At 41.2% G+C, this 25,056-nt stretch overlaps 1 protein-coding gene across 3 annotated transcripts in view; it reads left to right on the forward strand.

Annotated features, from left to right (window-relative positions):
* ARHGAP28 (Rho GTPase activating protein 28) overlaps nt 1–25,056 on the forward strand; it is a 198,080-nt gene that overhangs the window by 120,517 nt on the left and 52,507 nt on the right. For all 3 annotated transcript variants that reach the window (XM_028838212.2, XM_077974761.1, XM_015121571.3), the window contains 2 exons: nt 13,818–13,910; nt 22,591–22,680. In XM_028838212.2, coding sequence (XP_028694045.2) covers nt 13,818–13,910; nt 22,591–22,680 — 183 coding nt within the window. The remainder of the gene's footprint in view (nt 1–13,817; nt 13,911–22,590; nt 22,681–25,056) is intronic.

Genomic DNA, 25,056 nt, shown 5'->3' on the forward strand with positions numbered 1-25,056 from the left:
ATGGTATCTCATTGTGGTTTTGATTTGCATTTCTCTGATGGCCAGTGATGATGAGCATTTTTTCATGTGTCTGTTGGCTGTCTGAATGTCTTCTTTTGAGAAATGTCTGTTCATATCCTTTGCCCACTTTTTGATGGAGTTGTTTGTTTTTTTCTTGTAAATTTGTTTGAGTTCTTTGTAGGTTCTGGATATTAGCCCTTTGTCAGATGAGTAGATTGCAAAAATGTTCTCCCATTCTGTAGGTTGCCTGTTCACTCTGATGGTAGTTTCTTTTGCTGTGCAGAAGCTCTTTAGTTTAATGAGATCCCATTTGTCAATTTTGGCTTTTGCTGCCATTGCTTTTGGTGTTTTAGATATGAAGTCTTTGCCCATGCCTATGTCCTGAATGGTACTACCTAGGTTTTCCTCTAGGGTTTTTATGGTATTAGGTCTAACATTTAAGTCTCTAATCCATCTTGAATTAATTTTCGTATAAGGAGTAAGGAAAGGATCCAGTTTCAGCTTTCTACTTATGGCTAGCCAATTTTCCCAGCACCATTTATTAAATAGGGAATCCTTTCCCCATTTCTTGTTTCTCTCAGGTTTGTCAAAGATCAGATGGCTGTAGATGTGTGGTATTATTTCTGAGGACTCTATTCTGTTCCATTGGTCTATATCTCTGTTTTGGTACCAGTACCATGCTGTTTTGGTTACTGTAGCCTTGTAGTATAGTTTGAAGTCAGGTAGCGTGATGCCTCCAGCTTTGTTCTTTTGACTTAGGATTGTCTTGGAGATGCGGGCTCTTTTTTGGTTCCATATGAACTTTAAAGCAGTTTTTTCCAATTCTGTGAAGAAACTCATTGGTAGCTTGATGGGGATGGCATTGAATATATAAATAACCTTGGGCAGTATGGCCATTTTCACGATATTGATTCTTCCTATCCATGAGCATGGTATGTTCTTCCATTTGTTTGTGTCCTCTTTGATTTCACTGAGCAGTGGTTTGTAGTTCTCCTTGAAGAGGTCCTTCACATCCCTTGTAAGTTGGATTCCTAGGTATTTTATTCTCTTTGAAGCAATTGTGAATGGAAGTTCATTCATGATTTGGCTCTCTGTTTGTCTGTTACTGGTGTATAAGAATGCTTGTGATTTTTGCACATTAATTTTGTATCCTGAGACTTTGCTGAAGTTGCTTATCAGCTTAAGGAGATTTTGGGCTGAGACGATGGGGTTTTCTAAATATACAATCATGTCATCTCCAAAGAGGGACAATTTGACTTCTTCTTTTCCTAACTGAATACCCTTGATTTCTTTCTCTTGCCTGATTGCCCTAGCCAGAACTTCCAGCACTATGTTGAATAGGAGTGGTGAGAGAGGGCATCCCTGTCTTGTGCCAGTTTTCAAAGGGAATTTTTCCAGTTTTTGCCCATTCAGTATGATATTGGCTGTGGGTTTGTCATAAATAGCTCTTATTATTTTGAGGTACGTTCCATCAATACCGAATTTATTGAGCGTTTTTAGCATGAAGGGCTGTTGAATTTTGTCAAAAGCCTTTTCTGCATCTATTGAGATAATCATGTGGTTCTTGTCTTTGGTTCTGTTTATATGCTGGATTATGTTTATTGATTTGCGAATGTTGAACCAGCCTTGCATCCCAGGGATGAAGCCCACTTGATCATGATGGATAAGCTTTTTGATGTACTGCTGAATCCGGTTTGCCAGTATTTTATTGAGGATTTTTGCATTGATGTTCATCAGGGATATTGGTCTAAAATTCTCTTTTTTTGTTGTGTCTCTGCCAGGCTTTGGTATCAGGATGATGTTGGCCTCATAAAATGAGTTAGGGAGGATTCCCTCTTTTTCTATTGATTGGAATAGTTTCAGAAGGAATGGTACCAGCTCCTCCTTGTACCTCTGGTAGAATTCAGCTGTGAATCCATCTGGTCCTGGACTTTTTTTGGTTGGTAGGCTATTAATTATTGCCCCAATTTCACAGCCTGCTATTGGTCTATTCAGGGATTCAACTTCTTCCTGGTTTAGTCTTGGGAGAGTGTAAGTGTCCAGGAAATTATCCATTTCTTCTAGATTTTCTAGTTTATTTGCGTAGAGGTGTTTATAGTATTCTCTGATGGTAGTTTGTATTTCTGTGGGGTCGGTGGTGATATCCCCTTTATCACTTTTTATTGCGTCTATTTGATTCTTCTCTCTTTTCTTCTTTATTAGTCTCGCTAGTGGTCTGTCAATTTTGTTGATCTTTTCAAAAAACCAACTCCTGGATTCATTGATTTTTTTGGAGGGTTTTTTGTGTCTCTATCTCCTTCAGTTCTGCTCTGATCTTAGTTATTTCTTGCCTTCTGCTAGCTTTTGAATGTGTTTGCTCTTGCTTCTCTAGTTCTTTTAATTGTGATGTTAGAGTGTCAATTTTACATCTTTCCTGCTTTCTCTTGTGGGCATTTAGTGCTGTAAATTTCCCTCTACACACTACTTTAAATGTGTCCCAGAGATTCTGGTATGTTGTATCTTTGTTCTCATTGGTTTCAAAGAACATCTTTATTTCTGCCTTCATTTCGTTATGTACCCAGTAGTCATTCAGGAGCAGGTTGTTCAGTTTCCATGTAGTTGAGCGGTTTTGATTGAGTTTCTTAGTCCTGAGTTCTAGTTTGATTGCACTGTGGTCTGAGAGACAGTTTGTTATAATTTCTGTTCTTGTACATTTGCTGAGGAGTGCTTTACTTCCAATTATGTGGTCAATTTTGGAATAAGTGTGATGTGGTGCTGAGAAGAATGTATATTCTGTTGATTTGGGGTGGAGAGTTCTATAGATGTCTATTAGGTCTGCTTGCTGCAGAGATGAGTTCAATTCCTGGATATCCTTGTTAACTTTCTGTCTCGTTGATCTGTCTAATGTTGACAGTGGAGTGTTGAAGTCTCCCATTATTATTGTATGGGAGTCTAAGTCTCTTTGTAAGTCTCTAAGGACTTGCTTGATGAATCTGGGTGCTCCTGTATTGGGTGCATATATATTTAGGATAGTTAGCTCTTCCTGTTGAATTGATCCCTTTACCATTATGTAATGGCCTTCTTTGTCTCTTTTGATCTTTGATGGTTTAAAGTCTGTTTTATCAGAGACTAGTATTGCAACCCCTGCTTTTTTTTTGTTCTCCATTTGCTTGGTAAATCTTCCTCCATCCCTTTATTTTGAGCCTATGTATGTCTCTGCGTGTGAGATGGGTCTCCTGAATACAGCAGAGTGCTGGGTCTTGACTCTTTATCCAGTTTGCCAGTCTATGTCTTTTAATTGAAGCATTTAGTCCATTTACATTTAAGGTTAAGATTGTTATGTGTGAACTTGATCCTGCCATTATGATATTAACTGGTTATTTTGCTCGTTAGTTGATGCAGTTTCTTCCTAGCCTCGATGGTCTTTACATTTTGGCATGTTTTTGCAATGGCTGGTACCAGTTGTTCCTTTCCATGTTTAGTGCTTCCTTCAGGGTCTCTTGTAAGGCAGGCCTAGTGGTGACAAAATCTCTAAGCATTTGCTTATCTGTAAAGGATTTTATTTCTCCTTCACTTATGAAACTTAGTTTGGCTGGATATGAAATTCTGGGTTTAAAATTCTTTTCTTTAAGAATGTTGAATATTGGCCCCCACTCTCTTCTGGCTTGTAGAGTTTCTGCCAAGAGATCTGCTGTTAGTCTGATGGGCTTCCCTTTGTGGGTAACCCGACCTTTCTCTCTGGCTGCCCTTAAGATTTTTTCCTTCATTTCAACGTTGGTGAATCTGGCAATTATGTGTCTTGGAGTTGCTCTTCTCAAGGAGTATCTTTGTGGCGTTCTCTGTATTTCCTGGATTTGAATGTTGGCCTGCCCTACTAGGTTGGGGAAGTTCTCCTGAATGATATCCTGAAGAGTGTTTTCCAACTTGGTTCCATTTTCCCCCTCACTTTCAGGCACCCCAATCAGACGTAGATTTGGTCTTTTTACATAATCCCATACTTCTTGCAGGCTTTGTTCATTTCTTTTTCTTCTTTTTTCTTTTGGTTTCTCTTCTCGCTTCATTTCATTCATTTGATCCTCAATTGCTGATGCTCTTTCTTCCAGTTGATCGAGTCGGTTACTGAAGCTTGTGCATTTGTCACGTATTTCTCGTGTCATGGTTTTCATCTCTTTCATTTCGTTTATGACCTTCTCTGCATTAATTACTCTAGCCATCAATTCTTCCACTTTTTTTTCAAGATTTTTAGTTTCTTTGCGCTGGGTAGGTAATTCCTCCTTTAGCTCTGAGAAGTTTGATGGACTGAAGCCTTCTTCTCTCATCTCGTCAAAGTCATTCTCCGTCCAGCTTTGATCCGTTGCTGGCGATGAGCTGCGCTCCTTTGCCGGGGGAGATGCGCTCTTATTTTTTGAATTTCCAGCTTTTCTGCCCTGCTTTTTCCCCATCTTTGTGGTTTTATCTGCCTCTGGTCTTTGATGATGGTGACATACTGATGGGGTTTTGGTGTAGGTGTCCTTCCTGTTTGATAGTTTTCCTTTTAACAGTCAGGACCCTCAGCTGTAGGTCTGTTGGAGATTGCTTGAGGTCCACTCCAGACCCTGTTTGCCTGGGTATCAGCAGCAGAGGCTGCAGAAGATAGAATATTTCTGAACAGCGAGTGTACCTGTCTGATTCTTGCTTTGGAAGCTTCCTCTCAGGGGTCTACTCCACCCTGTGAGGTGTGGGGTGTTAGACTGCCCCTAGTGGGGGATGTCTCCCAGTTAGGCTACTCAGGGGTCAGGGACCCACTTGAGCAGGCAGTCTGTCCCTTCTCAGATCTCAACCTCCGTGTTGGGAGATCCACTGCTCTCTTCAAAGCTGTCAGGCAGAGTCGTTTGCGTCCGCAGAGGTTTCTGCTGCTTTTGTTTATCTGTGCTCTGTCCCCAGAGGTGGAGTCTACAGAGACAGGCAGGTTTCCTTGAGCTGCTGTGAGCTCCACCCAGTTCGAGCTTCCCAGCGGCTTTGTAGATCGCGGGCGCCCCTCCCCCAGCCTCACTGCTGCCTTGCGGTTAGATCGTTAGATCGCAGACTGCTGTGTAGCAATGAGGGAGGCTCCGTGGGCGTGGGACCCTCCCGGCCAGGTGTGGGATATAATCTCCTGGTGTGCCCACTTGCGCAGTATTGGGGTGGGAGTTACCCGATTTTCCAGGTGTTGTGTGTCTCAGTTCCCCTGGCTAGGAAAAGGGATTCCCTTCCCCCTTGCGCTTCCCAGGTGAGGCGATGCCTCGTCCTGCTTCAGCTCTTGCTGGTCGGGCTGCAGCAGCTGACCAGCACCGATTGTCCGGCACTCCCTAGTGAGATGAACCCAGTACCTCAGTTGAAAATGCAGAAATCACCGGTCTTCTGTGTCGCTCGCGCTGGGAGTTGGAGACTGGAGCTGTTCCTATGTTCTTGTTTCTTGACTGCAGTAGCCTCTCAGCATTCTGAAGGTAATAACTGAATTAAACCTTAAATTTCAAAGTTCTCTTCTTTTCCTTGAATTTTCTGCTTCCTTCAGAGTCATGTGTTTATTTTAGCGTCGTCGTTTTTCTCTTCCATTGTTGTTGCTCTGTTGACTTTGATCCTTGGGTGTTGATTTATGTTTATTAAGAAAGGATTAGATTGATTGATTGATCAGTATAGGTAATGAGAGTTGTATGGTCCTCTTTTCTCCCAGAACTCTCCTGTGAATAGGAGTCTGGGCCTTTTTGAATGGTGAAGTTTGTTGACTGTCATCCTTCACTTAAGACACATACATTTTGGAGTATGACACCTCTGATTCAAAATATCCCATATACCCCATAAATATGTATACCTACTATGTACCCACAAAAAATAGAAACTAAAAAAATAACAATACAAAACGTTTGACATGTGCCCATTTTACGTTTGTATGAGTCATATTTTCAAGTTTAAAAATTCCATGTTGACAATATAAAAATTTAAAAAATATAAAGTAGTTTTTAAAAGACACGTACATATGGCATCAATGCCAAAGTCATAGGAGTCCTGTAGAACTGTAATTTCCTTTTCAAGCAAACTGAACTTCTCTTCTTAACTCCTGTCCATATTCTTTTAGAAGGCTCCAAGTGAAATGCAATTCAGCCTCTGTCTACAACCACCACACACTCACCGGGACAGCCGCCGCTGCCACCGAGGCAGGCATCACTCATTCCTGAGAGTTAGCTGCTGCCTGCTCTTCAGTGTCTGGGAGGGAAGGGTCTGCCTGGCCTCTTTGTTCGGAAAAATATTTTGCAGTTACTTTTGTCCTTCTGAGTGCGGGGTGCCTCCCTGATCCTTTTATTTTGGTTCTGGAAATGGGCTTTTTCTGGATCAGCCTTTACCTTCTATGCATTTTTCTCTTGTGCCTTTTTACAGGCAGAGGTTTTCCTCTAACCCTATCAAACCATTCCTGCCTGATTTTTATCTGCCAGGAACTTCCAACAATTTCTGTTCTGTTAATGGAAATGTTCAGTGGTTTTTAGAACTGCACATTTAAAAAGATATATCTTTTGACACTTGGAGTAATTTGCAGGGACAGGAGAAGGTAGCCTGTACATTTTCCTATCTTGATTGAATTTTCTTGTGCTGATTTTTCAGTAGTACTTATGCCTTTCAGAAAATAAATGTGTTTTTTCTTACAATGAAAGTAATACATAATTGTTATTGGAAACTTAGAAAATATGGACAGGCAAGGTGAAGAATGACAATTTCTATGGGTTCAAAGAAATGTTATGATTTCACTAAATATCTAATACATTTAGTTTTTCAGTGGAGTTTTTTTATAATAAAGGAACAGACATTTAACCCCTGTTTTACTTGTATACTAAATCAAAAATGTTAAATCAGTCTCTAGATACATCACGCATGGTTTACAGTCCTGTTCATCATGAGCAGAGTTCCAGTACCCAAATACATTTTCCAACATTCAGAAGATCTGAATTAAGTGTTCCTTTCAGTAGCACATTTAACTGGGCAAAATCGATCTAATTTATCTTTAGCTTCATAATTGATAAGCAACTAGCTAAAAGTGGAATTAATGTACAATTGACTATATAAATATACAGTGTGCTGTAAAAATGATTATATAACTTATATATATACATTTGGCTGCACATAACAGAAAACACAAGAGATCATGTGTTACACAAATATGAGTTTGTTTTTCTCTCTGAAGCAGACGATGTAGGTGGTGTTTTTCCCTACCATGAATCCAGTTTCCTTTTGTCTTTCATAAAAACAACCAGAAAACTTAAGGAAGACAACAGGCTGGGTTTGGGGTGCACAGTTGATGGTGTCTTCCACAGAGAATAGTGTCTATTAATGTGCCTGGCATTTAATAGGCGCTCGGTATGGGTTGATAAATTGCTAAATGAAAGGACAAGTGCATAAGTAATCATAGCTATGGTTATCGCCACAAATCTCTATGAATATACACATAGTATACATAACAAGTGATTTATTGCACAATTAAATTTGGGAAACTATAAATAAAATAAAATACACTTTCATTTTTTTCAATAGCCAGATGATTTTTTGTATCCCAGCTCCTCTTTTGGATGTGACTCTGGATAAAGAGGAGGTATTGTCCATTCCCTGTAGAAATGGTCAACTGGTAAATTAAGGCAAGGGAAACCGAGTATAAGGAGGTTAGAAAAAATAATTATTTCAAGACAGAAAAACTAATGGGAAAAAATGCCCACTTATATGGAAACAATGAAGAAAAAAAGAGACTCTTAAAAATAAACTCAGGAATAAATAAATCAATTCACAAATAACTATATGCCCTACCTTTACTAACAGAAAGAATAACACCCACAGTAATAGCTGCAGCCGGAAGTCGAAATGTGGGTGAAGTTGTCAGATCAGTGTTGTTCTCTTGGATGAGCTCACAATGGAAAATCTTGAGTTACCCTCCATATATCCTTTAGTATTAATTTAATTACCACCATAAGAAATATTTTGACATTTCACTTCTTTTCTTTTCATTTTGAGACGGGGTCTTGCTGTCACCCAGGCTGCAGTGCAGTTGCACAGTCACAGCTCACTGTAACCTGGAACTCCTGGGCTCAAGCAATCCTCCCACCTCAGCCACCCTAGTAGCTGGGACTGCAGCTGCACATCGCCATGCCCAGCTAATGTTTAAATTTTTTATAGAGATGAGATCTCATTATGTTGCCCAGGCTGGTCTCAGACTCCTAGCCTCTTCCCTCCTAAAGTGCTGGGATTACAGACATGAGCCTCCATGCCCAGATCAGTTATTTTAAAAAGGTAAATATCTCTTTTTTTGGAATTAGAATTGCATTTTTTTCTTCAGCTTTTATTTTAAGTTCTGGGGTACATGTGCAGTATGTGCAGGTTTGTTACGCAGGTAAACATGTGCCATGGTGGTTTGCTGCACAGATCAACCCATCATGTTGGTATTAAGCTCTGCAGCCATTAGCTATTCTTCTTGATGTTCTCCCTTCCCTGACCCTGAACAGGCCCCAGTGTGTTCTGTTCCCCACCATATGTCCATAGTGTGTTCTCATCGTTCGGCTCCCACTTAGAAGTGAGAACATGCAGTGTTTGGTTTTCTGTTCCTGTGTTAGTTTGCTGAAGATAACAGCTTCCAGCTCCATCCATGTCCCTGCAAAGGACACGATCTCATTCCTTTTTATGGCTGCATAGTATTCCATGGTGTATATGTACCACTCTAAATGTAAATATCATAGGAAGCTGCACTATGTCATTTTAAATGTATAGTGGTAAGTGGGAAAAAGTACACTATCTAGCACAGGAAGTGAACACCTTTCATCAGAGCCCATCTGGTCTGTTTTAGTGCAAAGTTTCAAAGAATGCTAATCTGAGTTCATGACTGCCAATGAATCTGTCTCAGTAGAAGGCTTTAATTCTATGAGATGAATCCCATGCGTGATCTATACCACGTGTCATGAAACTTGGGTCCACCGTTTGAAATGGTGCATCGTGAATACGAGCCATAGAAGGACGGGGTTTGCTGACATCTGCCTCCACCTGGATTTGTGGTGGCAGATTTCTCATTTACAGTCAGAGACTTTCCTCTGTTATACTTCAGTATGTTTCCTTCTCTTTAGCTTTAGTTTTTTTCCTTCCTGTTAGAGGAGAAGGATTCTTTGCTGTTCCAAGAATAATTCCTATTCCCACCCTTGATCGAATGAAGATGGCGATGATGATGATGATAATGATGTTTTGTTTCTTTACAGTTTCTTTTTATGTTATAGAGATTTCATGTGGGGCACTCTATCTGGAAGTAGGTTCTTTGTCTCTCCTAAGAGTCTGCTGAGTGGTTTGAATGTGGCTAGTTTGTGTTCTGGCCACTCTTCTGTTGCCTGAGGGTAGATCGAGGTCTGCATGTGGAGTATAGTCAGCAGGCACTGTGAGCAATCCTGTTTTGCAGATTTTGTCTCTATTTTCTTTTCTAATTTAATCCTTTTTCTAATTTTATTGTATTTTTCCTTCCTCCCCACCAGGACACTTGGCCTGAGGCGTTTGCCCCTCTCTACTGTCCCCATTCCCCTTGCTGCATCCAGTGTCTCACCCCTCAGCCAGAGGAGGGCAAGTCAGAGCAGACACTGAAGCCTTTCTAAAAAATGGGTTTCTGTGAGCTTTGTGTCCCACCTGGCTCTACCTTCTGTTTTGGTTGTCTTCTCTTTGCCCCGGTGGTGAGGGAAAGCTCTCCACCCTTGGATTATGAGAGTGGCTGAACACACAGCACCCGACACTGGTTATGTGTAATCGACAGCAGTTTATTAGTCACGTATCCTCACAGCTTGGGAGAGGGGGACACTGCATGCCACACAGGGCCACATGTAGGCTGCTCCTGGGAACAGGGTGAGCAAGCAGGGTCTGCAGGCTTTGTAGCATTAGGAGGGTAGGCTGTTCCCTGGCTCCCACAGGAGAAAGCGATTGGGTTTTTGAGTAATTCCATGGGCTGGCAGGGAACTGAAATACTACTCAGAGATACACAAGAACTGTCCTCTGGATAAGGAGGGTTGTTTGACTGGGGGAGCTTCTCTGCGGGAGCACAGTGGGGAGAACTTGCTATTATGCCATCTGATCTCACCAGATTTCCAGGCAGCTCATCATATCGAGCCTTAATTTCGATCTCACACCACACGCACACCCCCACCCCTGACTAGGGATTCTCATTATTCTGGATTTCTTTTATGTATTTAATCTTGTATCTTTTTATTCTTATATTCCATCTTTTACCTTCTTCCAAACTAGAGGAAAAATATGGTGAATTTTCACAGAACTTCTTCTCTCTCAGTATATTAGAGGGGGACTTCTGGTTTACAATGGTATGTTGCATCCTTTGTGAGTAGATTTTTAAACTGGACTGCAGACATTGCATCAGGCAAGCAGAGGCCGATAAGGTTTGAAAAATGTACTTCTTACCTTTTTCAAATCTAACCATATGAAACAGAAGATAACAATGTAGATAATCACGAAAGAATGAGATATGGGGGCGGTGTGTGTGTGTGTGTGTGTGTGTGTGTGTGTGTGTAGGTTAGACAAGTGCTAATCTTCAAACACTTATATATGGAATTGTAAAATATATTAGTTTAAATATCAAAAATATATATTCTGGTTTCCTCCTGGGTGAGGGGTTCCCAAGACCATGCCCAGGTTCAGTGGTTTAGAAGGACTCACAGGACGCAGCAAACAGTCCTACCCATGGCTGGAATTGTTACTGCAAACGGATACAGAGCAAAATCTGCAAAGAGAAAGGTGCATGGAGCGAAGTGCAGGGAATCTGCACGAGCTTCCAAGAGTCCTCTCTCAGGGGGGTAACGTAGGACAGGATTAATTCCTCCAGCAGCAAACTGTTTCTACCAGGAAAGTTCAATAAAGCCAAGGAGCCCCAGGTTTTTATCGGGTTGATCACATAGGCACCCTCTACGTAGTAGGCCACAAAATTCCAGACTCCCAGAAGGAAAGCAGGTGTTCAGTATAAGCCATATTGTTTGCACAAATAGTTTAGGATCCATGAGCCAGTCTTAACATTGAGGAAATAGTGGGAACCTCCTGAAACTCAAGTGTGTGTCAGACCTGCTATGGTACTCTTTTTTGCAGATCTCTCAATATAATATATTTCTAGGTGTATGAGGGGTAAAACTTCTTTCATTTGCCTTTACCTTCTCTTCTTCCCTTAAAAAGTGATGATCAGAGTCAGGTTTATAGGGTAATCACCAGGAAACAATTGTAGGTATTTAGTGAACACTCACTAAGTGCCTAGCACTCTAGACAACAGCAGTAAAATAAGGAGACATGGTCCCTGCACACAGGATTTTTATATATTAGCTTAAAAGTAAATTTAAAATGCAAACAAAAGCAATGGCGATGGTTAGAAGGTGAGACGTGGTTATTCACAGTTATCAGGTAAGATAACAGTTGGCCTTTGAATGGAATGTTTACCAAATGATTTCACGTCGGCCAAAGGCGAACATTAACCCACCCTGCGTTTGTCTCCCCTTGGCTGCCACCCACCCCAACCCAACTAAGCTATGCCAACCCATTAGCTGTCACTTTGGGGTAAGTAAAGCAGTTCTGTCTTGAGCTCCATGTGAAAGAGTGAATAATCAAAGTTCCAGAAGGATCTCAGGCATCCGCAGGACGTGCAGACAGAAGCATAATTGCAGCAAGCCTCCTCTGTTCCGTCTCCTTCCCATTCTCCTCATGGGCAAAATGTTCTCTCACGTGGCTTTCACTGTGCCTTTCATTTCAAATCATTGAAGGTCATACCACCTTTTAAAGGTTAATCAGGGCCAGGTGTGGCGGCTTACGCCTGTAATCCTAGCACTTTGGGAGGCCAAGGCAGGAGGCTGTCTTGAGCCCAGGAGTTTGAGACCAACCTGGGCAAAAAAGCAAGACCCTGTCTCTAGAAAAAAAAAAAATTTAAAAATTAGCCAGATGCAATGGCATGTTCCTGTAGTTCTAGCTATTTGGGAGGCTGAGGCGGGAGGATTCCTTGAGCGCAGGTGTTCAAGGTTGCAGTGAGCTATGATCTCACTATTACACTTCAGACTGGGTGACCTTCTCTCAAAAAAAAAAATGTTAGCCGGGGTAAGCATGGTGCCAAACACATGAATAAACTTCTCACTGAGATGGAAGAGAACGCTGAAGTTATTCTAGGCAAACCCGTGAGCTGCTGGACAGTTTATGGAATGAGGTGGCAGGCACTGTCCTGTCCTGCAGAAGGATGATGAAGGAGAATGTAATGAAATGACTACGTAGAACAGTAAAAATACCAACTTACATAATCACATGTATTACAGAATGTTACATCTTCTTAGCAGATTGTGCCTTTTACTCTTTGAGCAAATCTGGCAAGAAATGTCTCTGGATACTAAATTTTTATAATCCAAAAAACTTGAATCCTAAATTGGTGAGTATCAAGATGCTAGGCCCTAAATCGGTTTCCTACAGTAACGTATAGCTATTGGCCCATCTGCTTTTTCATACTGTGTTATTGTTGAGAAGTCTGATGCCTCCTAAAACTTATTCCTTTATTTATATCCTGCTTTCATTTTTATATTTCTGGAAACCTTGTAGGTGTATTTTTATTGTTGGAGAACTGAATATCATTAGGATATGAAATCTTTCTTTTTCTCATCATCATTAGCACTCAGCTTTTTGTTTCTGATAACTTCCTTTCCTTTGAATTCTGAACATTCTTTTCCCATTATTTCTGTAATTATTTCTTTCTCTCCACTTTTTCTGTTCTTCCTTTCACTGCTTGGATTAAACTCACATATCTTAAATTGTCAGTTATTTTCCATATCTTTTTTCTGTTTGTCTGCTAGTAGATTTTGTCTGCATTATTCTTGTAGAGACTTAATTTTAATATTTGCCATGAGTAATTATAACTTGGCCCCTGTTGCATTTATAATTCAACAATCATACTGTTAATTCACAAGAATGCCTCTTTTTCCACTGATTTCCCCTTTATTGTTATACTTAGTTCCTGACTTCTTGTTGCAACTGCCTCTCAAATCTCTCTAAAAAAAAATTATAAATGTTCTTCTCTTTCCTCAATTATCTGCTTTTCGTAGAATGTTTATCACTGTACTTCTTTTTCGTGATGTTGGATTTTCTCTTGATATTGGTTTACAAACCATTGCAAAATACAATCATAAAGTCTCACTTTAAAATAGCATGGTTTTGTCAGTTAGGTCAGACTTAGACAATTAGAGGTTTTCTTGCAAAACAAGAAGCTTAAGGAGGAAGGCCAAGGCTGGTATGGCTGCCCTGGCATGGATCTATCAATTTTTTCTTCTTTCCATTCTGCCCCCCTTAGTGTATGGGCCAATTGTTAATACTTACAGGATGTCTGGACATCACAGGCACCATGTCAATGCTTCTGAAGGAAGCTGACTTCATCCACTTTCACAAGAAAACATTAGCTTTCCTGGACACTCCACCAAGTGGAATTACATTCATATCTTACTGGATATAACCATCAGATGATCACACTCAGTCTTTTTAGTTAGAACATAGCATCTTGGAGCAAAATCATGATATTCATAAGTTAGGAAAGAAAAGAAAGTGGGTTTTGGCAGGAAGCTAGCAGAGTCTGCTTCTGAGACCAATTCTGTTACAGTACATGGCATTTATGAGGATCAGTATAATTATGAATGAATTGGTAAGTGCTGTTATCAATGCCCAGGTAGTCATTAATTGTATATATCTCCAGGCAGCTGTACCTATATATAAAAACTCTAGAGTAATGCATATGTGAATACGCAATCGTATTTGGAAAGATATGCCTAGATAAACGTGGCTTTGATTTCTTCTGTTAGCCTCGTGATAGCTGTGACAACCACACTAATCAGCTGGATGGCACCAAGGAAGAAAGAGAGCTTCCAACAGTTATCAAGGCAAGTGGTTCCATGGTAAGTTATAGTTGGGGGGGATGGTGATAGGCATGAAATAAGCCACTTCTTCAAGACGGTTGAGCAAAACTTGAAAAAAGTGCAATATAATTAAGATGGCTGGACAACCACAGATTTCAACATACTTATCTGCCTTAGATAATTTTTAAGGAAAATATTCAGTGGTAAATGAGCTCAAGTTGAGTAGGTAAGCTCGTGAAAAGGTGCTTAGCATTATTAATGATTATGGAAATGCGAAGAAAGCCACAGTAAGATATTTCTAGATACCCTATGGAATGGCTAAACTTAAAAAGACTGACAATACCAAGCAGTGCCAAAGATTCAGAGCAATTAGAACTTTCATATGTTGTTGTTAGGAATGTAAAATGTTTTATCCACTTGGCAGCATCTTAAAATATTAAGGATATACCTACTATAAGACCCAACCGTTCTACTCATAAGTAATATGTATACACACAAACACTTATCCACAATGTTTATAGCAGCTTTATTTGTAATAGCCCCAAACTGAAAATATCCAGATGGCCATTTGCAGGTAAATGGATAAAAAAATTGTGGTATGTCCACAAAATGGAATATTACTCAGCAATAAAAAGCAACAAACTATTGATATGCACAACACAGATGGATCTCAGAATAATTATACTGTGTGAAAGAAGCCAGACCCAAAAATATTTGATACACACAAAATGATAGAAAATGTAAACTAACCTATAATGGGGGAAAGATGATCATTGATTGGCTCCTGGGGACAGGAGGGAGGGTGAGGAGGGGAGAGAACTAGAGATTCAAAGGAGGCATGAGTCCATTTTGGGGGGTGCTTGTTTTGTTCATTATCTTGACTGTGGTGATGGTTTCATAGGTCTATATAACTGTCAGAACTCATCAAATTGTATGTTATATATACTTTATGTACAGTTAATTGCATATATGATATATCTCAATAATCCTGTTTTTAAAAGTCCATTGAATATCTTATAATCTCATTAATAGACAACATATTTATTTTTCAGTAAGCTACTTACAATAAATGGTCTATTTGTGTGTTAGGTATGAATGACCCTTGACTCTAATCACACATGCTGCTAAACCCAAGCACTTACAAAATGTTTACAATCCAATCTACAGTAGTCAGAAGCCTACCTTACAAATCAATCCCTATATAGATAAAAGAAGACACCTTCCTTATGTACGGTCCACATAAATGAAATGATCTGTCAAGCTGTTCGTTTATTGAAAATGTAAAACAACCCTTTTAGTTTATTTCCAGTGTCTTAAATGATAACCAAATAGCTGTACTTGCTATTGATTCGTAATTTACTGTCAAATACAATCAGACCATTTGTTAAAAATCAGTTATATCTGTTTGCTTCATATAGAAGAAAATCTAAGGAACTTAATTTTAAGCAAGTAGAAGGGTTTTTTTTTAAATCACAAAACTAAGAAATTAATGGCGAATTAACCAAGGCTTGTACAACTGCAAAACAATGTAGTAGTAGCCTTAGCATGGACTGACAACTTTTTCCTTTCGTGTTGCCGCCTTAGCATGTGGACTTAATCCTTATACTTACAGGATGCTTAGGAGGCTCTGATACCTTGTTGATACCTGTTAGTGTCACCAAAGCGAACTGGGTCAGTTTGCCCATGCAAAATGGAAAGAACACTGAAGCACCAAGTTTTGCAGCAAGAAAGGTTTTTTTCAACTCAAATGGCAGGAAGATAGGAGGAAATGCTCAAATCTGTCTCACTGAGCCGGGGATTGGAGCAAGTTTTATAGTTAGAGGGTAATGAGGGGTGATCTGATTGGATCTTGCAATAAGATGATGCCAGGAGGCCTGCTCTGACTGAATCCTGCCATGGGGTGATGCCAGGGCTCAATCTGATTGGATCCTAGATCCTGCCATATGGTGTCTGCTTACTTCAGTCCCTGTTCCTCATTCTGAGCACTTAGGTTCCACCCATGGTTGCATGCTTGGTTCATCTGGTTATGCTCATGTTGCGTGATCTTCAACCTGGGGGTCCATGGTGTAAACCAAAAATAAAATTCTAAGGCCTCCAACTATCTGAATGGACCCCTTCTCTTTGCCAAGGGTATTCCAGAGTTATCTGAAAATCTCATTCAGGCCACAGTGGAAAAGGGGGTTGGACATGCCTCATTATACCCTCTAGCATTAACATCAACACAGACCTTAAGTCTGATAAACATTTACTGTCTATTCTCTCTAAAGCCTGCTACTTGGAGGCTTCATCTGCATGATAAAACCTAGGTCTCCACAACCCCTATCATAACTCAGACATTCCTTTCTACTAATAACCAACTGCCAATCAATTTTTCTTGTTTTTTTGAGACAGAGTTTCACTCTTGTTGGCCAGGCTGGAGTGCAATGGCACGATCTCGGCTAACTGCAACCTCCGCCTCCCGGATGCAAGCGATTGTCCCGCCTCAGCCTCCCAAGTAGCTGCGATTACAGGCATGCACCACTATACCCAGCTAATTTTTTTGTATTTTTAGAAGAGACAGGGTTTCACCATGTTGGTCAGGCTGGGCTCAAACTCCTGACCTCAGGTGGTCCACCCTCTTCGGCCTCCCAAAGTCCTGGGATTACAGGCATGAGCCACTGCGCCCAGCCCATTCAGAAAATTTTTAAATCTACCCATGACCAGGAAGCCCCTGCTTCAAGTTGTTCCACCTTTCCAGATCAAACCAATGTGAATCTTACATGTACTGATTTTGATGTATTATGTCTCCCTAAAATGTATAAAAGCAAGCTGTACTCTGACCACTGTGGGCACATGTTGTCAGGACACCCTGAGACAGTGTCATGGGCACATCCTTAACCTTGACAAAATAAACTTTCTAAATTGATGGAGACCTGTCTCAGATATTTTGGGTTCACAATGGCAACTAAAAAACAACTCACCACTTAGTTACATGAAAGTCGAACCAGACTGGTCTCAGGGAGGGGTTATATTAGGAACATGTGACAACTGACTGTCCATTTTTAAAAGGAAACCTTCACTCTCCTGGAAAACTTGTACACTAGAATTTCTCTCTGTCTCTTTTTTTTTTTTTTTTTTTTTTTGACAAACTGTTACACCCTTAATGTGACCGTAAGTTTTTTCTATTCTTATTTTAGTTGCCTGGACCTCATTCCTTTATAAATAAACTTCTCTAGGTTTTTGTGTTTGTTCTCTCTGCAACTTTTTAAATTTTATAAATTTTGAGTTTATTTTGAACTTATTGCTGGAATTCTGAACTTTCACAAAGATCTTCTTTTTATCTTTTTCATCCTGGTCAGCACATAGTGGGTCTTTTCTGTCTAAGAGTAATTTTCTTTCTTCATTTGCTGGATATTTTCTTCTATTATGTCTTAGATTATTTTTCTCCCCACTCCCATCTTTCAAGAGCACATATTGGATGCTTTGCTTCAATTGAATTTGAATAGCTCCTAAATTTTATTGAAGGCAGGCCCCTCTGGAGCTGCCTCTGCGAAGACACTAGCTACAGCAAGGGAGGTGCAGCCAGGGTTGTGCCTTCTGTGGGGCCAGCAGGAGCCAGGAGCAGGTGGGAGCCCTGCCCCCTACTGAGTTGGCAGGGTGGGAGCCCTGTGCTCCCAGGCGCAGCCACAGTCGTCCACCTGCAGCACTGGACCCGGGCATCTCTGTACTCTTGGTGGCCTGGGAAACCCCTCCTCCCACAGGCTTGGAAGTGCCTGCTCATGCTCCCTGGCCTCTCCCCGCTCCTTTCGCCCACTCCAGTGTGGAGCAAAGTTGTGGCACAGCCTGGGTGCTGTCGCAACCCCACAGGGTGTGCACATGCTCAGGTCAGTGCTTACACTCCAGCCCCCTGCTGCCTTGGCCCTCCTCTGAACTTTGGGCACCAACCAGCATGGGAGGGAGGCCAAGGTGGGTGCTGAGGGCAGCTCAGCACAGCTCTGCAGGTACCCCTCAGCAAGAACAGCCTAGGCACTGTGGATGGCATGTTGATGGTGGGAGGCAAATAGGTTGCTGGGCAGAAAGGGTCAGGTACCTGGTGAAAACCCACCTTCAAGCCAGGAACAGCCTGAAGCCAGGAGGTTGGGCTGCCAGCTCTGAGTGAAGTCCGCTGACCTGACTGAGGACTTCATTGATGACCATTCAGCCAATTGGATAGTGCTTTTTCCAAGCCCGCCCATGGCCACCCATGGACCAGTCAGCATGCACTTCCTCCCTTCTGAGCCCATAAAAACCCCTGACTCAGCCAGTCACACAGATGTCAGGGACTACAAGGCCTACCTGTTTCAGGTCTCTTCAGGATGACCTGTCTGCAGAAAGGAGCTACCCACTGGGGGTCTCCTGAGAGCTGTTCTGTCTTCAGCTTCACTCAGTGAAGCTCCTCTCTGTCTTGCTCACCCTCCCGTTGTCCGTGTACCTCATTTTTCCTGGACCTGGGACTAGAACTTGGGACCCACCAAATGGTGAGACTGAAAGAGCTGTAACACAAACAGGTCTGAAACATGCTTCCCACTTGCCACATTGTGGGCAAACTAGAAGGAGAGAAGAGCTGTGGCCCTTTGGGGAGCCCAGACCTAGGGGCTCTCTGAGCCAGGGCTGTGACACCCTCTTTGGGGCTCTGCATTTCCTCGGATCTCCAAGCTTCTAGGCACCACCTCATTCCCTGGTGCCCACAGTGGAATTCATCTGTGGTACACCTGGTCCAGCCATAGCCTTGTACAGAGCCAGTGCCTGTACTGGCACCTGGAGCTGCCTGCCCTGCTGCAGCCGACATGCCTGGCTCTATGCTGTGGCTGGACCCTGTACTTGCTCACACACTACTTGCCACTCTGCACCTAGCTTGCCCTTGGCAGGCGTGGGATCTGGGCCAGTAGCACAAGCCAAGTGCAGCCTGCTGGGCCAAGTGGGCAGAATGAATCCAGTGGGCCTGAGCAAAACTCGGACAAAGGCAGCACCCGTCACAGAGGCTTCCGGCTAGAAAAGCGACACCCTGAGGATTCTGTGAAATTAGCTCATATTACTCTGTTTGCTCTGTTTTCTAGTTTTCTTCAACTTCATGCTCCAGATTTGAAAATTTTTTTTTGGTCATTATTGTATTTTTATTTAGCTTGTCTCACTCTTTTTATGTTTGGCAAACAAATTATGTCCCAAAGCAATTTTTAATCTCTAATATACCCATTATTATAGCAATATCATCTCAGTTCAAAGCAGCAATGGCCCTTTTAAGTTTCTCAGAAGGTAAGAATTACATTTTTTTTAGAAAATCAAATAATTTTTATGTTTTCTTAAATTGAAGTATAACTTACAAACTATAAGTGCATACATTTTAGATGTATAATTCAGTAATTTCAGTTGTGTTTTTGTTTTTTGTTTTTTAGAGACAGGGTCTCTGTTGTCCAGCCTGGAGAGCACTGGCACAATCATAGCTCACTGCAGCCTCAAACTCCTGGGCTCCAATGATCCTCCCTCCTCAGCCTCTCAAGTAGCTGGGACCACAGGTGTGCACCACCACACCCAGCTTCAGTTAATTTTCACAAATGTTATCACCCATGTAATTACAGTTAATAAAAATATAGAACATCTCCATTACCCAGAAATTTCTCCTGGGCCCTGTCAGTCAGCAGGCCCCCTGTCCTGGAGAAGCAAGCCCAGCTGTGATTTCTAACACCTTAGCTTGGTTTCTCGTTTCATATAAGTCTAATTATAGTATGTTCTTTTATGTCTGGCTTCTTTAATTTATAATAATTTTGATATTCATCCATTTGTTGCATGTTTTAGGAATTTAGTCCATTACTAAATAATATTCCATTGTATAAATACACCACTATTGATGTTCACCTGATGATGGACATTTGGATTGTTTACAGTTTGGAGTTATTACAAATAATTCTGCCCAGAACATTTATGAATATAAATGTAGAATAAAGGATATAAATTCTCATTTCCCTTAGGTAAAGATGCTACATAATTCAGATTGTCAGCAAACACAGCCGCATCTCTCCATTACCCATAGCTGTTAAACTTAGTAAAGAATAATTTAATAGGTAAATCTAAAATAACTAAATTCTATCCTTACAAAAGATCTACAGGCAGAAACAACAACAGAAAATCATTTTCTATTGCATATCCTGTGTGGAGGATATTGTCAACGAAAGCTAGGTCTTCATGGGTTCACACAGAAAAAATAACAGACTCCTGTATAAATATTTTTCCAGTATCAATATAGATATAAACATTTAGTTTTTTCCAAGTTATTTTGGAAATGTAAACATCGCGTGTAGAGAACGCATTAGCTTTTGGAATGTGTGGCAATCTGTGAGTGCACAGTGATGTGAGCACCATGTGGTCAGGGACCTGCACGCCTCCCGCTGGGTGGTAGCGAGTGTTTTCAGGTTTTAGGTTGTGCCTCCAGTGGAGGGAGAGCTTCCGACCACGACTATCAATCCCAGGTGTTTCATCTTGTCCTCCTCCCCAGCCCCTCCCCCAGCCCCGTCTATCAGAATCTTTTACAGCCGGGGGGGGTGATAGGATTCACCCTACGCCTTCACGTAAGGACACAGTGTGTGAAAGGTGTTCTCAAGGCAGAAGCTGTCGGCACGTTGCAGGTAGAAGGAATTACAGCTCACTGGGCCTCTAAAGTTTTCTGCAGAGGCATAGAGCTGGACTTTATTGATTTTTCTGATTGATTTGTATAGGAAATTGTTTCCTTTGCAATTGAGTTTCCTTTGCAGTTGAGTAGATCTGTTTTCCAGAAAGGCCAAAATTGTTGATTGTGTGTTTGTGTGAGTGAGGGGGGCTTAACTTTAACGTGTGTAAAGGGGATAGGCTGGTTAGTACGCAGGCTCCCCAGATGCAAAACCAAACTACTGAGGGAGATAAAAGCTGATTTCATTTCTTGCTCTCCCCTCCATGTCTTTTTTTGTGGCATCCTGAGTTCCTTCTCCCTTAGACTTCTATACTCAAGCTAGGAATTCATTCATCCCCAAGGCAACAGTTTCATTTAATTTAGATCGCATCTTTTTGGTGTTTTTTCCTTGGGTTATATTTAGTTGCTGTCTACATATTTATGGCAAGAGAGGTCAGCCTGGCTCCTATTTTTCTAAACATGTCTTAATTATTTGTCTGCGGCCGTTTCTTACTCTTTGTTCATTTTACGTTATTTGTTTTTCTCTTCCCTTCCTAGACATTTTATCTTATGTTGCTCTTAGGAAGAGATTTTTAACTTACCAAACCAATCTCATTTGCTTTACACCTACATATTTCTCATTTGGCCTGCTGTGGAATTCTTGGCTGGTTTCCAGTGCTATTCAAAACCTTTTCTTTTAAAAAATATATGTTTTTCTGCCATTTGTAGTTATTTGGGTGGCAGGGGAGGTAGATTGTCAGTTTCACCATATTGACTTAAATTTCTTTTTTTTTTTTTTTTGAGACAGAGTTTTATTCTTGTCGCCCATTCTGGAGCACAATGGCACAATCTTGGCTCACTGCAACCTCTGCCTCCCAGGTTCAAGCAATTCTCCTGCCTCAGCTTCCCAACAGGCATGCACCACCACACCCGGCTCATTTTTGTATTTGTAGTAGAGATGGGGTTTCACCATGTTTTCCAGGCTGGTCTCAAACTCCTGACCTCAGGTGATCCTCCTGCCTCAGCCTCCCAAAGTGCTGGGATTACAGGCGTGAGCCACCATGCCCAGCCAACTTAAATTTCTTATACTAGCTCTTGTTTCTTATTTGTTTCTTTAAAAAAGAAAAAAAAGATCTTTGTTCATTTTGTAAAGTAATGTATAATGTCTCTAGAAAATTGAGAAAATACAGTCAAGCAAAATGAAGAATGCCATTTAATCAAATGCATTAAATTTTGCACTGAGTTTTGTTGCTGAAGAAAATAATATTCACATCTTAATTTCAGTGGCACCATACTACACTACAACAAAAATATCTTAGTTCCAGCTTTATTAAAAAACAAAAAACAAACAAACAAAAAAACCTTGATACTATGGCTACTAAATTCTATTCACTACAAAAAACAGTCATTGAATCTGCTAAAAAAGATTATGGGATTAGTCCAGTTAAGTTTGTGTTTGGATACATGTAATCAAAAAGTTGGAGTTATTTTGCTTCACATGGAGACCCTTCAGATGGGTGGCCCATGTCTGATAGGCCAGCTGCATGGACACAGCCAGGCTTGCTTTTCTGTCCCTGGCTTCTTCCCGGTGCCCGTTGTCCTCATTTGTACAAGATGCTTGGCAGCTCCAGGCTGTCATCTGTGGTCCTATCATGAGCATGTATCAGCTGAACCTGTTTTTTTTCTTAGTAAATACACTTGGTAAAGTTTCACTTACACCTTGTTGGCCACGTGACCCCTCTTAACTGCAAATGAGACTGGAAATCAGGTTTTTTGATTCACCCCAATTCCCTGGAACAAAACCAAGATATTGTTTAAGGCAAATAGAGTTTGTGGCAGGCACATCAGTGTCTGCCACAGAGGCCAGTGTCCTTAGAGGGCTAGGCACCTAGGTGGCTCATAGTCCTGCTGCACTAGCAGTTGGATGCAATTGTCTATGCACAGGCAGTCATGATTGCATATATTGCCACCCATATCTCAGTATGAACACAGAACAGAATATACAAACACATTAGAAAGTATTTACCTGAATAAGAATGGTACTTTTATTTCTCCATTTAGCCAGATGATGCTTCTCTCAACAGTACTACCCTGTCTGACGCATCCCAGGATAAAGAAGGGAGTTTTGCAGTTCCCAGGAGTGACTCTGTGGTAAGTCATCCATGTCAGTACAGTTACATGTCAAGGTACAGTTGCAAGTCAATGCAACTAATGTAGGAAGGTAAGAAGAAGCAATTCTTGAAAACATTAAAAAAATACTTGAACTAAGATCGCAAGGAAACCACAGCTGCTGGTAGAATTACTGACTTTGTAAAAATTAGGAAGAAAGAGGCTCAAAATGAAAGAGGACTCCATGAATTAATATATCATTGCAGTGAGAATTCAAAGTGTATATATATATATATATATCTCAATTTGGAGAAATTTGTTAACTTTGGTCTTCTCAGCTGAGTTCACTTAGAAAAATCCCAGAGGTTTGATGATGTGGCTTAACTGCCATCTTAACACAGAAGTTCCTTTTACCCACAGGATAAATTCAAAACTTTCATGTTGATATTGAAGACTCTCCACTATGCCTACATTTCCAGCCTTAATTCTCAAGACTCACTCATGCAAACTCTTTGCCTTCAGATGAATTCATTCACTTGGTCTTAAATAGCAGAACTTGTACTTTTGTTTTGTCAAAAATGTTTGTCATTCCCCCTCCCGTCACCCCCACTGCGAATCCCCAGTCAGTGTCTCTGAGCAGGTGCTCTGCAGGGAGGATATTATAGACCCTCCACAGGAGACAGAGACCCCATTAGATGAGGCAGTGGTTTTCCAGTGGCAGGTTGATGGAAGGCAGCAGTTAGCACAATAGCCACTCAGATGGAGGTGGCACGTTCAAAGGTTCTGCTAGGGCAGTTGTTTCTCAACCCCTGTCCATTTCGAGAAACAAGGAGCTGATGACATTTACATGCATGACACATTCCTAGGAAATCCCTGTTGTTTAGGGAGATAATGCTGTTAGCCCCATATAGATTTGCTTTGTTGTTGTGTTTTTAGATTTTTGTTTATGCTATTGTTTTGTTTTGTTGCACAGTGATCATGTAAGAGGAATAAAATAATGTGAGTGACTTTTATCTTTTACTAATAACTCTGTAGGTTATGGCATAAATAGGCTGAGGGATGCCCACAATATCTGACCCACTGGCTGTAAATCAGCTCTTTCCCATTCAAGACCCAGCGTTGGGATGCAAATGAGTGAGAGTGTCTGTATTTTAGACATCACCTTAAATTCACCCCATTTATTAATGAAAACAAAGTCAGTCATTCACAAAGTCTGGTAACTGTTGGAATAAGGAGTGACCTGCGGTAGATCTTACACAGTTGTGCTGTTCCCTTGTGACTGGGGACTCGTGCTCTGAGGACTTGCCCAAGATCCTTTATCTTCCATTGCAACTTGTGGCACCCATGTGCCCAACAGGCACCCCTGCGTGGCAGCCTCAACTCTGCCTACCTCCTCCCCTCTTCATGCCCATCTCTGAGACCTGTGAATTTCATCATGTAAATGGTTGTAAAATCTTTCTGCTCCCCTCCTGTCTTATACAGCCTCTTAGTACAGAAACTCATCGTTATCCTCCGCACTGCTGCAGCAGCCTCCTGAGTGATCTCCAGACTTTAGCTCTATTCTCTTCAAATCCATCCTTCCCAGAGCCTCAAGTCATTGATCTAAAATACAAGTCTTGCTTACAGCCTGCGGTGGTTCTCCAACACTTTCTAGTTAACGTGGGAGTTCCTGACGTGGTCGGACCCCTTGTCGGCCTCTGTAGTTGGCTTTAACACCCCCATCATTTCGTACAAGCAGCAGCACAGGACTGCATGTGGTTCCACGCACGCACCAGCAGAACTTGAAGGAGGACGATTGTGTGATTGAGTTGCCAAAGAAGAGGATGGTAGGCATGCCTTCCTTTCTAGGTGCTTCCATCCATGGCTGCTCCATGGCCACAATTTTATTTCTGATAAGACTGTTGGTCATATTTTTCTATTTCTTTATTCTTAGCTGCGAACTTCTTCGCATCATTGGTTCATTCAGTCATTCACTCAGCAAATTCTTATTGAGCGCATATGGTCTACAAATAGGCTTCTTGCCAGTTTGAGGGTATAAGAGAAAGAAAACGGTCTTTTGTGGCAGTTATAGAGCTGTCCAGAGTAAGTTAATCACCCAGATTTTGTTTTTATTTTCATTTTGTTTTTTTCTGAAGGTAGATTGAATGCCAGTAATGATATAAATAAAAATTTCAGCAGTATTGGGTCTAAAAAATACCTCACTGGCACTGGCCTTCAACTTACCTTGGATTATTTGTTACTCAGAGTATCTTTTAGAAAAGTTAAACAAAATGGTTATTTGCTGGAGTGGCTCACAGATGCCGAGTTAATGCTTTGGTAACTACATTTAGGGTCCTGTGCTTCTTGGTTATAAGGAACCACAGGGATCCCAGTTTGGTTTCCGAGCCTTCCAGAAGGAAGGATATCCAGTCATCAAAT

Source organism: Macaca mulatta, chromosome 18 (genome assembly GCF_049350105.2).
Source record: "Macaca mulatta isolate MMU2019108-1 chromosome 18, T2T-MMU8v2.0, whole genome shotgun sequence".
Classification (NCBI taxonomy): Eukaryota; Metazoa; Chordata; class Mammalia; order Primates; family Cercopithecidae; genus Macaca; species Macaca mulatta.